The sequence below is a fragment of the Tetrahymena thermophila genome (assembly GCF_000189635.1).
Source record: "Tetrahymena thermophila SB210 genomic scaffold scf_8254002, whole genome shotgun sequence".
In the NCBI taxonomy this organism is placed as follows: Eukaryota; Ciliophora; class Oligohymenophorea; order Hymenostomatida; family Tetrahymenidae; genus Tetrahymena; species Tetrahymena thermophila.
Genome location: NW_002476009.1, coordinates 1 through 12,950, shown reverse-complemented (window position 1 = coordinate 12,950; position 12,950 = coordinate 1). Strand labels below are relative to the sequence as shown.

General features: G+C 21.6%; 4 protein-coding genes across 4 annotated transcripts; 1 reads left to right on the top strand and 3 right to left on the bottom strand. All coding sequences in view use genetic code 6, as the record gives it.

Moving 5' to 3' along the window:
- Positions 1-1,079: 1,079 nt before the first annotated feature.
- TTHERM_001128544 (transmembrane protein, putative) lies at positions 1,080-2,746 on the bottom strand (the record flags this gene model as incomplete). Its single annotated transcript, XM_012800717.1, has 2 exons — positions 1,080-2,623; positions 2,701-2,746. The coding sequence occupies 2 exons, from the start codon at positions 2,744-2,746 to the stop codon at positions 1,080-1,082; spliced, it is 1,590 nt and encodes a 529-aa protein (XP_012656171.1).
- A 901-nt stretch (positions 2,747-3,647) lies between these two features.
- Positions 3,648-5,172, bottom strand: TTHERM_01128540 (polyprenyl synthetase protein; the record flags this gene model as incomplete). Its single annotated transcript, XM_001026648.2, has 9 exons — positions 3,648-3,835; positions 3,888-3,997; positions 4,060-4,254; positions 4,329-4,437; positions 4,501-4,714; positions 4,802-4,846; positions 4,905-4,922; positions 5,019-5,063; positions 5,131-5,172. 9 exons carry the CDS (start codon positions 5,170-5,172, stop codon positions 3,648-3,650), a joined length of 966 nt encoding a protein of 321 aa, XP_001026648.2.
- A 2,032-nt stretch (positions 5,173-7,204) lies between these two features.
- On the top strand, positions 7,205-11,234 carry TTHERM_01128530 (amine-terminal domain cyclin; the record flags this gene model as incomplete). Its single annotated transcript, XM_001026647.2, has 5 exons — positions 7,205-7,699; positions 7,784-7,924; positions 8,764-9,559; positions 10,162-10,509; positions 10,585-11,234. The coding sequence occupies 5 exons, from the start codon at positions 7,205-7,207 to the stop codon at positions 11,232-11,234; spliced, it is 2,430 nt and encodes an 809-aa protein (XP_001026647.2).
- Positions 11,235-11,962: 728 nt separating this feature from the next.
- On the bottom strand, positions 11,963-12,289 carry TTHERM_001128529 (hypothetical protein; the record flags this gene model as incomplete). The annotated part of the gene is made up of 1 exon (XM_012800716.1): positions 11,963-12,289. A coding segment is annotated over one exon (327 nt), but the record flags the coding sequence as incomplete, so codon positions are not given.
- Positions 12,290-12,950: the final 661 nt, after the last annotated feature.

Sequence of the window (12,950 nt, the reverse complement as noted above, 5' to 3'; positions counted from 1 at the left end):
ATAGTTGCTTTTAAATGAAATTTATTCCAACAAATTTAATTTAATTTAAATTTAATCAATATTTCACTTTTCGCTCTAAGTTATATGGGCATTTAAAATATGTTATTACCAAAATATTGAATTAAAATAAGCATTTAGAAAATATAACCAAAATCATTTATTTAATAACATATTTATTATTTTGTAATTCTAATAAAAATTAGAAGAATATTTTTAAAAGGAAGATATTTCATTTTTTTTCTAAAGATAATAAATATTTAGTTAATAAATTAATTAGTAATTAACTTATTTTTCTAATTTAGTTATAAATTTTGTTTTATTTAAATTCAAACACTCATTATCAAAAGATAGATCACTAATCAAAGTAGCAGAAATATTGTTAAATAATAAAATGAGTAATAAAGATTGAATTAGTAAATTTTAAATTTTATCAAAATCCAGTAAAAATTTATTTCTAATCTACAATTAATCTATAATTATTTTTAAAAAAATAAATTAATAAAAATTGATAAGTAAAAATACATATCAAATAAATATTGACAGCTTTTCATATTATTATAAAAAGAATAATTTATGCATGCTTTATAAAAAGCAATTAAATTCCATTTTTATAAAAAGTAAATATATAAATATAGAAGTGAATAAAGTTTTGTTTGTTTTTTAGATTATAAAAATTTATTACAGCATATTTAAATAAAACTAAAAGATTTCGAAGTTCTAAATCATAAAATATAAAAATTAATTTAACAAAGTTTTTAATTATTTGAATTTTAAAGGTTTTCAATATAAATGAGAGATATTTAATTTTTAGTTAATTGTTTTTATAAACTTTTAAAATCATACAATTACATTTTTTAGTAAATAATCTTAAAAATTATTAAGTTTTTATCAAAGAAAATGATAAACTAAATAAATAAACCAAATTTTTAAAAATATTTGCTAAAGAGATATCTATTCCTTAATTATTTTAATAAAGAGAGATTAGAATTGAATTTTTAATTTTGTATTTAACATAAAAATAACAATTAATTACTATTTATTTAATTTAATAAAACACAAATAAACACATTTCACAATAATCAGGCCTAATTTAAAAGATTTGATTTATTATTTTCTTATTAACAAAAATTTAAACTAACACTTTCATTTTATTTTGTTTTTATTCTAAAATTAATGTAATAGTATAAGCAGACTATTAAAATTACTAAAGGTCCAATGATGTAATTTAATTTACTATGATTAATAATCTTCGCCAAATTACTTTTTCTTGAAATTTAACTGAAACCAATCACTTAATTATCAATATCAAAATGTATATAAAACTTTTCCATAAAAGAAAAACCAAAAGTAAAAATTGTCACCTGTTCATTTACTTAAAAGAATGTCTTACATATTTAGTAATTATTAATAGAGTTTTTTGTTTCCTTCATTGATAAATAGTCCAATTAAAAATAAGATTTTATATTTTAGTTTTAATCTATTCTTTTGCATTCCCAGATATAATTTTCACCTTTTAAATGCAACTGTTACTGATCATTCTCAATATTTTAATTTCTGATTTCAATTTCTAAATCAGGAAATTATGAATCAATATGCTTTATACATTCTACTATATTACTTTTGTTTTTTTTACAGTAAATCTTAAAGCTTTTAAAAATATTTATAAAATCTTTAGATACTTTTAGAGGAATTTATATAAATAACTCTTTTGTAGATAATACACCAATATATTAATTGGTTTCATTTATTTAAGTGTCTGCATTTTCTGTTTTTAAGACTATGGAATTCTTTTAGTTTTATCTATTTTCATAAAAATGCTAAATCTATTTATTTCTTTACTCATATTATTCATTTTATTATTATTATTATTATTTTATGGTATATTAATTTTTACAATCGAACAAATTTAGACTTCCAATCTTTAAATTATCAAAACGGAATGAATATTAGCCTTCATAATTATGCATTTAAGTGTAGTTAAACTATCCTTAAAAATAATCCTTATTAAAACCTCCTACAACTACACAAGGTTATATTAGATTTGAAGGGTCAAAATATAAATACAGAGAAAATGAGTTCTTTTTAATGATATTTGAATTAATATACTCTTAAATTATGCTTCCTTTATTTTTTCCAAATGGAAATCCTATAACTCCATCTCTATAATTTTACTAAAAGTTTAAACTGTTCTAACTAAATTATCTTTCAATCTTATAAAATTCAAATGAGATATGTTTTTAATCATCTTAAAATTAAATAAAATCATAAGTTTTATTTCCTATCAGATAATTCATGCAACTACAATTTAAATCATAAGATTTATTCAAAGACATAAAGCAAGTAGAATATTTAAATCTTAAAATTTTATTTTGTATTTCTTATTAATTATATTGAGCTTTAACTTTGAGGTTATTGAATTTTTAAGGAGATTCTACAATATTTTCGCAATTTTAAAATAAAAAAGGGTTTTTAATTTTTGTCTCTTTCATACTACTCTGTATACTTTATGTTAAATCCTATTAAATATTATTCTTTTTTAAGTAGTAATCAACCTTTTTATCTTAATAAATTTAAAAATTAGGAGCTTTTATCCAATTATAAGGTTAATTTAAGTCAAATCCTACTAAATATTGTTATTTATTATTACCAAAATAAGTATGTATAAATATATGATCACTTAAATCAGTAAATACATAAGACGAATAAGGTATTTAACTATCTTATTTTTGCTTAAATTAATCTACATTTTAAATAAATTTATTTTTTAAGTCTTGAATTTAACTATGATAGTTTTATTTGTTTTTAAGAAACCTATTTTTGAATCCATTAAATTCTTCCTTGATAGTATCATTCTTATAATATATTATAAATTATTTAAATTAAGTGCTATAGTTCAATGGAATTTCTAAATTAGTTTCCTCTGATTCTACTTAAAATAAAAATCCTTCAAAATAAATCAAGAGAAAGCACAATTAAAAAAAAAATTTCATCTTGAATCTTTATTATTTTGTTTTTGAAATTTCTAAATTAAATAAGACTATTTGTGACTTACTTTCTAAGATATCTTTATTAAATAATTTACTTTTAAACTTAACATAAAATATAATATTTTTTTAAAATATCTTCATGTATTTATCTTAATTAATTTATTAATAAAAATCAAAAAACTTAAATAATAAATAACTTTATTTTTAGATATATATTCTTTATTTTGAGTTTTTTGTATTAAAATTAAATAAATCGATACGTTTAATTTTTATCAAAGAAGGTAGATATCATTATTTCTTAACTAATAAAATATAGTTAAATTCTTTTATGAAATACAATTAAAATATAAAATTGTCAAAAAATGAAAAACAAACCTCATTTATTATTAGTATAAAGAAATGATTATTTTAAAAGACTAGAAGAATATGTCTTAAAATCAATAATTAAATTTTATAAAAAATAGTAAATAAGAATATACATTTTAAATTAAGAATGAAACATTTTAGGTGCAATTAAATCTTTTAAAACTAGATTAAGTTAATTTATGAAAAGATTTTATTTTTGAAGTTTAGCTTGATATAAATAGTAATTTTTATTATATTTGGTTATTAAATTAAACAATTTTCTATAGATACCTGCATGTGTATCTCTTATGATAATCAAATAAGTCTAACAAACTCATTTATTTTTTATTCTTCAATCTTGAATTTTTATAATTGCATTTTTAATTATTAAATTAGTTTTTATTTCTCCACTTTGACTTATTCCTCTGTAGTTTCGATAGGTTCCTTTTCGGATTTAAAAAGTTTCAATAACTCTAATTTTATTAAGCCATCTGGTAATTATTCTTTATTCAAGTAAAATTATTATTTATTTAGCATTTTAAAAAATAAATTTACTATTTAAAATTAAAGAGTGCTTGAGATGAAGAATTCTGCCTATTGTTACTCCAATTTGATATAACTGTTCTTAGTCTTATTAATTCAATTAAATGATAACTCCCAAGCATCTAAATAAGAAGTCCAAAAAATTTTTTTATAATCACATATATTCTAAATAATTAATAAATACTTCAATGAATAAGAAATCAAAGAGGTATCCCTCAATTCTATCATTTTTTCAACTTCTTTTTATTCTACAGGTTCATTTTTTAGCATTCTTTTGTTTAATGTTTCTTGAATAATCATTCCCTTGCTAACATTTTCTTCTATCTTTGAGAAATATTAAGGTATTTCTATATACCCAATTTTAGAACTTAATGAAGAGCTAAGTTTTTAAAGTAGAATTTAATAAATTAAGCAAAATATAAAAGTTTAAATAAAATGTAAATAATCAAATACGCCTTAACGTGGAAGAAATCTCCAGAAAGTACTAGCTTTTTATTGCTTAAAGTTTTTTCTAAAATTTTAGCAACAAAGTAGTTTTGGTCCTTGATAATGTTCTTGAAATCTGTGTTGAAATTAACAAATTTTAAATAAAAAATCTTCATTTATGGCAGTTTAAATAATTTACTTGAGAGAGATGCGTGAAGGTAAATGGCTAAATTAACATTTTCAGTACAAACAGCTAAATCGATTAGCTAAGAATTTACTTTTTATTATTACAGGCTGTCTTAATTAGAACGAAGTAGCTTTGATAATTCAATTATAATCAATGAATATTTATGTTTTTAAGGATACTTAACATAATTGTAAATTGTTTTTAAGGCACTCATGCTACTTGGAATCTAATATTTAAAAAAATATTTTTTTTCAAAGAATTTTCTTATTTAAAATAAGATATAAAATAATTGAAAGACTGTATAAACGTTTACTTATTATTCCATTTTTTAGTTAACAAACCCTAATTCTCTGCAGTTCTAATAATTTACATATTTGATTGTTCATTTTATGAGTAGTAAAAATAAATATGCTTACACTTATTTCATTTCCTTTCTATTTTTATAAATAAAATGCGTTAACTTAGCTGCTTACCATTTAAACTAAACAAATAGCCAAATTAAGCAAAAATAAAGATAAATAATAAATTACAAAGATAAAAGACTTTAGATAGCTCATTCTTGATGTCTACTAAAACTAAATTTATAAGAAAAATAATAGTTTTTATTTTTTTCTACTATGTTTATCATGAAAATCTTGTTACAGATGATGAGTTGAGTAGAATTTATCTAAAAGATCTAAACATTTTTGCTTTGAAATTAATTGTATAGTGAATGAAATAATAGTTTGAGTTTATTAAATTTATCAAGGTTATTAATATTTTTTACAATTGTTATAATTATAATCATAATCTGAATGCAATTTATAAAATTAGTATCAAAATCTTTCATAAAAAAAAATTAAATAATTTAATAGCTAAATAATTAATTAATGAATAAACACTAAAATAGCGTTTCTCTCTCGTTTCTAGAATTAGAAATTCAAGAGAAATATCTATGATATTTTCTCAAGCAAAAATGTATTCTACTTCATTTACTTCTATCACTTACATTTTACTTTTTTAATATCAATCTATTTTTTTAAATTTAAACTTTAATTAAAATAATTAATTAATTAAAATTTAGAAGCTTTAAAATAATTTATTTTAAAAGTCTCTCTATTTTATTAATAACAATAATTTTTTTACTTTTGTCATTAACATATTACTTTCCAATAATATTCTTATATTAAGATTACATAAATATATTTCTTTCTTAAAGTATTCTTTTTTAATTTGTTAAAATAAAAATAATTTTCTTATAATTTTAAAAAAATATACTAAAATTAAAAAAAAATAATTTCAAATTTATTATTTCAAAATATTGTTGTTAATTTTCTTAATACATTTATTCGTTTATTTTTTATTAAAAAAACTTTGATTTTATTAAATATGAGTTAAATTTTCTAATATCAAAAGTAGACTTTATTTATATATAAAATCAAAGTACAATAACTTTATATTTTAGAAAAATTAATTTGATAGATAGTAGAAATTTATTGAAATAGAAAGAAATTTAATATCATAATTTATCTATAAAATACATTTATATTTATCTATTTAGAACACTTTCATGAAAAATTCTATTTTTGAAAATAATTTTTAAAATCAACTTAAAAAGATAAGCAATTAATTTAAAGTAAAAACTTTTTTATTCAAGCACAATTTATTGAATCTTAATGTATTAAATTTAAAAATTTTAGTTCAGTGCAATAAAATTTATTTATTATTCTTATTTTCAAAAAGTAAATTTTATTTTATATTATTTAACAAAATACTATTACTCTTTTTGTAATAAATAAGTTTTAAGAAGTTATTTTAAAATTTATTTTTACTAGAATTATCCGAATTAATTCTCTCTATATAAATTATATGTTTCGTTTGATGTTAAGATTAAAATTTCAAATGTTTATCTAATAAAATAGTAAACAATGTTGCAAAAAATAACAATAAAAGAAAACAAAATAGTCAGGAATATTTTGAAGATAGAACAAGTAAATAAATTTATTAAAATAAACTCCTCATAAAAAATAATTAGAAGTGCATTTTTCAAAACATTTTAAATAAAATCTAAGGATATAAAAAATATATTGTTAACTTTTTAATCATAACTTAAAATATATATTTGTAAAATAGGTAATTTATGTATTCGCTCAGTGAAAATAATCTTAGGGACTCTCTTCTTTTTTATATTTTTTTGTTGTAAATTTCAAACAAATAATTTAAATTTTGAGTATTTTATGCTTATGATTTTTGCAATAATTGACTATATTTCTAATATGTGAATGATTGATATCGTTTAAAGATCCATACATAAATATAAAATTAATTGAAAATGATCATTTATAACTAAAAAATACATGCATTAACATGTATATATGTTTAATTCAATTAAGTACTTGTTAGTAAATTTTGATTGATATTTTTTAAAAGCTAACATGATGCATGCATGCATACATTTTTTTATTGAGTAAAGTCTTTAATTAAATATATAAATAATTAGAAATAAATATAAATTGAATTCAGGAATATTAAAAAGTAAAATCATTAAAAACAAACATATATTTATTAATAAATATAGCAAATTCTTCAACTTAATAAATAAATCTAATTAATTAGAAAGATAGATAGATAAATACAAAAATTATAAATTCACTTACTAACTCTCATTCATTCATATAAATAAAAGAAACAAATAAACAAGCAAACAAATTTGTTAATATATAACTATCCAACAAATATGCAAAAAGATTCAAGTTAGATTGGAGATTAATTTCTTTTAAGTCTAGGAAGTTTGACATAGAGTGTACCCACTAATATTAGCGCTATGTCTAATTGTTCTTCAGGATAGCAATTTGTAAGCCATAGCAATACCTTATTAAAAGTATAGTCCTTAGAAGCAACATCTCCTACAGCAGTAGCAGCTGTTGGATTTTAAAGTCAAAGTTAAAACACTGAAGCAGTAATAAAATCAGGAGAATTAAAAAGTGTAATGAGCAGTGACAATTTACTAAATCTGGCACCATCAACATAATCTTAAGCTCCTCCTTAGGCACCATTTACTCTTACTAGCAGCACTAGTGTAACTATTAGCAGCATTGGTACTTAAATTTAAAGCTTAACCACTTAGATTCCAAGCAATATGCTATATACATACTTCAATTGCAAACATCAGGCAATAGTTACATATTCAAAGTGCTAGTTCTGCAAAGAGTGTGGTGTTAGAATGTATAAAGTGTTTTATTTTTTCAATTCATTATTCAACTATGTTCTTTTATAATCAGCATTATATTAAAAAAAAATCTTTCAAATATTATAGAATGGTTAAATGCTTGCACTCAAGTCTCAGTAGATGAATTACAAACTTAACACTAATCCTTTAAGGTTATATTCAAACACATATAAATAGAAAAAGTAAAAAAACACTATTAATTTTTAAGAACACTAAGACTACTTAAAGGTAAATAAAATTTAAAATAAATTAATTATTTTAGATAAACTTAATGGTCCATTGATTTGATCTGATTTTATTTTGCAGTTGGGTTTGTTAAATTTATGAAATTGTTATTTTTTAAATTTGTAATAAAGGATAATATCACTATTCTATAAAAATTTAAAGAAATTAACATGATTTGATGCTATGCTTTATCTATTATATTAAGAGACATCTAACAAAAATAAGTGAGTAAGTGAGGTTGAGATATGAAGCAAAATATTATAATCTAAACTTCATTGTGAGTTTAAGCAATAGAAAATATAAAAATCAAAAATCTTTTGTCAAAAATTTTTATTTTTCAAGAAATTCAAAAATAAATAGCATGAAATTTCTTAATAAATGCAAAATCTCTTGATTGCGATTACAGCAATTATCCTATACTCCCTCATATTTTTAACCAACCAATCACTAGGTTTCTTATGTAAAAGAGATTATATTAAAATTTTTAAAGATCAAATTATCAATTTCATTTAATGAATCCCACATATTACAATTTTTTTCCAGCTCAAAAAAAGTTTATTTTACAAAATTTTAATTTTAATTGAAAAATCTATACTAAAATTGAATTTTTGATTCAAATAAAAGTAAAAATAGATAGACTTGCCTACTCACTCTTTTTCAAATCAAATTCTAATAGCAAACAACTGTATTTTTAAATTCGTGCTAGATTTAAAACTAAATCATTCAATTTGAATTTTTACCTAATCTAATTATATATTTATTTGCTTTAACTGTTTTCATACTTTATGCTGTTATTTACAACATTCATTCTAAATCTTAAAAATTTAATGTTTAACAAATAGCAAAGAGAGCGCACTATAAATTATGTAATCGATTTGGCTGATAGAATGAGATTGAGTAAATAAACTGCTTTCTTGAGTATTATGTTCCTTGATTACTTGGTTGCTAATGATACCAATTCAGAATTGTGCACATTTAAAATTAAAGATCATTTATAAATATTTGGAGCTGTTTGTGTAATGTTAGCAGCAAAAAGTATTGAATTAGATGAAAGAATACCTTTTTTATCTTCTCTTAAAAAATATATGTGCTTAAATTAATACTCTAAAGAAGATTTAAGAAAGGCAGAATAGAAGACTGTATAAATTCTGAAATTTAATATGTAGTTTCCTACTCTTTATGATTTATTGGAGTATTATGGCTCATAAGGTGTTGTTTTTTCTAATGATTTATAAAAGGGTACAACATTCACATCAATTTTAAGCCCAACTCCATTTTTATCCAATGAAACTAAAAATACAAGTGCAAAGAAAGAACGTTTTATAAATAATAGAACTATAGAGTTAGAGTTTTAAGGTACCGCTCCTTCTTCTTCAGCACAAAATTAGTAATAGTCAGAGGATAGCACTAAAAACAGTTCACCTAATTCGAACGACTATTCCTCAACTCAAGAAACTTCATCTAAAAATTCAAACAGTGATGAAGCAAACCCCTCATGCTCTCCACCACCTCATTCAAAAATAGTGGAACCTTAACCTCAAGTAGTTAAAGAATTTGATATTTCACCTATTAAATTATATGATATAGTATCTAAGATAGAAAAAGATTTTAGCAGAATAGCTTTCTTGGCTATAAAAGGTAAAAAATACATTTTTAATGAATTTATAAATTAATTACAATAATTTTATTTTCATTTTCTACGATTAATTATTTGGAATAATGAGGACTCAAATATAAAATTATAAGAAATAACAAAGCTAACAAAAATAAAAACATAAAAAATCACTAAAAAAATAGAAAAATGGATGTATCAAATAAAACTTAATGCTAAAATAATAGCCGTTGCGTTTGTAAATGAATAAATAATAATTTTAACTATTGAGTCAGTAATTTAGGAAAAGAAACCCTAAACTAAAAGAACAAACAATAAAATATCCTGCAACTTTATTTTATACTGTATTATAGTAAAAGCATGCATCTATGCATGAATCATCTAAAAATTCATAGAATTTATTAATTAACTAATTTTTAGTTTTTATGGAAAAAAATTGTTCTAAATAAATCCTATTTAAATATTTAATAAAATTTCTTTTTTATTGAGTCATTCAAAAAATACAATTTGCCTCTCTCTATAAATCAGTCAATCAATCAATCTTTCTTCAGATTTATTTAAAAATTTTTTTATTAGCTAGCTAAAATTTATTGATAATTCATATAATTTTTTTTATATTTACTAATAGATGAGAAATTTTACGAATAAGATCTTGAAATCTTAGGAGCTGCTTGTATATGCTATTTAAGAGAAAAATAAAATATTTCAAATCCTTACAGAGATGAAATTTTATAAATTTGTAGCTAAGATAGAGCCTAAGTTTTATCTTGTTGCCTCACTTTTTTATCTAAATTTGATACCTACTTTAAGCCTCATAGTTATTTGAATGGATCTACATCCTCTGGAATATCTCCTCTAAAGGACATTAGAACTAATTTGAAATAAGGATTCTACACTTCTGATAATTATAAGAGCGCTTCCAATCTAACAACAACAGCAACTACTCGTATTTTATAAGAAAATAAAAAACCTTTATGTAATATATTATTTTTTAATCCTTTCAAAATTTTATTTATTAAAAATAAAAACTAATTCTCGTTTTAAATAACAGTTGACAACATTGATTTAAACAGCTACAGAATAAGAGAAAAATCATTTGAAAAAATTGGTATTAGCTATTAGAGTTAAAGAAGCTCTATAGCATCTTAACATGTTTCTAAAAATACTATATCTGGGCTGTAGAATAATAGAAATAACTTTTTTGAGTATGCTAAACTTAACGAATAGAAAATAAATAATTTAAGCTCAATTACTAACATATCAACTTCTAATGCCTCTTCTACTTCTTAAGCAGCTGCAAATAGTGGTATCGCCTCTAGTTCTAATTAAATACTTTAATCTGGTTCATTAACATCAACATCTTCAAATATTAATAGCTTATAAAGCAAATTATTGCAATAATAAAACGCTTTCAGCTCAGGCGCTTTTCATTCAAGCAGCTCTTCTTCTAACGCATTATCATCTGGCCTTTCTTCTATTAGCTCTTACTAAAAGCCATATTAGCTAGCATTAAATTAATATTCATCAAAACCACTTCTATCTACTACAACATCTACAGTAAATAGTAAGATTCCTTAAAGTATACCTAATTTTGATGACGAAGCTAAATGGAATAGTCACTTCACTAAAACTATAAATTCAATAAATTTCCGTGCAAGCTCCTTCAACTCTAACTCATTTTTGAGAAGAAACAAATTTTGAAATAAATTACTCTTTGATTGATGAATTAATTTTGAAACAAAATAAATAGAATTTATTTCATTTTTGCTTTATTTAAATAATAAAAATAAACAGTTTTAATTTATTTCAAATAAAAAAAATGCTAGGAGTATATAATAAATAATATAAATAAATAAATAATTAAATAAATTCGCAAAAATAAATATAAAATATTTGAGTCAAAATAAATAAATACGAAAGTATATTATACTCACTCATAATTACTATCTTGCTATATAAATTATAATATTTTAAATTAAAAAGAAGAATTTATCTTTTAAAACTTTTAACAATTATCTTAAATCGTAATTTTATATTTATAATCAAGTTTGTAAATATATAATATACCTTATAAATCCTCCTTCTTTTTCAAGTTAATTAAATTTTTTTCTTTTTTTCTTAAGTAAATCTTTCAAAATCAAACAAAATTTTTAATTTAATTTCAAATAAGAAAAAAATATCTTTCTAAAATATAATTTTTTGTCATAAAATTCAGTTAAGTAAAATATGATAAAAATATATCTTTGTTATTTTAATTAATTCTTTGTTTTATTTTATTTGGATTTATTTATTTATATTCTTTTTTCTTTCTCTCTTTTTCATCATGTTATTTGATTCCAAAAGGGTTTAGTAAGGTTTTATAATTTATAATTATCATAAAATAATATTTTATCTTAAACTTTTTATTTTTAATATTGTTTCTTTTATTATCATTATATGCTTGATTTCAATCTCTCTAAATTAAGTGTCTGAATGCTATTTTAAATATTTATATAAATATCATAATTGTAATTTTAATCATATTATTTATGGGAAAAGATATTGAATTGTTTTTGATCAATCCTCTCTTAATCTAGTTTATTTTTAAGAGATTAGCATGTTAGTATTGTGAAAGCTTACAAATATTTTATTTTTGAGTTGTTAAAAACTTAGGCGCTAGATGGAGTTATGAATAACCACATCATTTATCTTAAAAAACTTTAAAATATTAAAGCTTTTTTCACAATACTTTTTTTTCTTGTTTTTTTCTTATTATTTCAGATTAAATTATTATCAATTTTTATTTTTCCTCTTAATTTTTCAAATGACCTTAAAATACCCTAGCTAAAATCTCAACTCAAATAATTCAAACTTTCAAATAAAATTTATTGGCCTAATTTTAATTACAAGCAGTTATCATTTATTTAGATTATTTTTTTTAATTATTATAAATGAAACATTCTTAATTTATCTTTAAAAATATTTTTTTAAAACGCAAATAATTAAATATTAGAATTTTACAATGATTTTGGATAAAAATTAAATGAAAATGTAATTTTTTAAGAAAGAATTAAAATAAATCATTTAATATAATATTGGGGTTGGGGTTGGGGTTGGGGTTGGGGTTGGGGGTTGGGGTTGGGGTTGGGGTTGGGGTTGGGGGTTGGGGTTGGGGTTGGGGTTGGGGTTGGGGTTGGGGTTGGGGTTGGGGTTGGGGTTGGGGTTGGGGTTGGGGTTGGGGTTGGGGTTGGGGTTGGGGTTGGGGTTGGGGTTGGGGTTGGGGTTGGGGTTGGGGTTGGGGTTGGGGTTGGGGTTGGGGTTGGGGTTGGGGTTGGGGTTGGGGTTGGGGTTGGGGTTGGGGTTGGGGTTGGGGTTGGGGTTGGGGTTGGGGTTGGGGTTGGGGTTGGGGTTGGGGTTGGGGTTGGGGTTGGGGTTGGG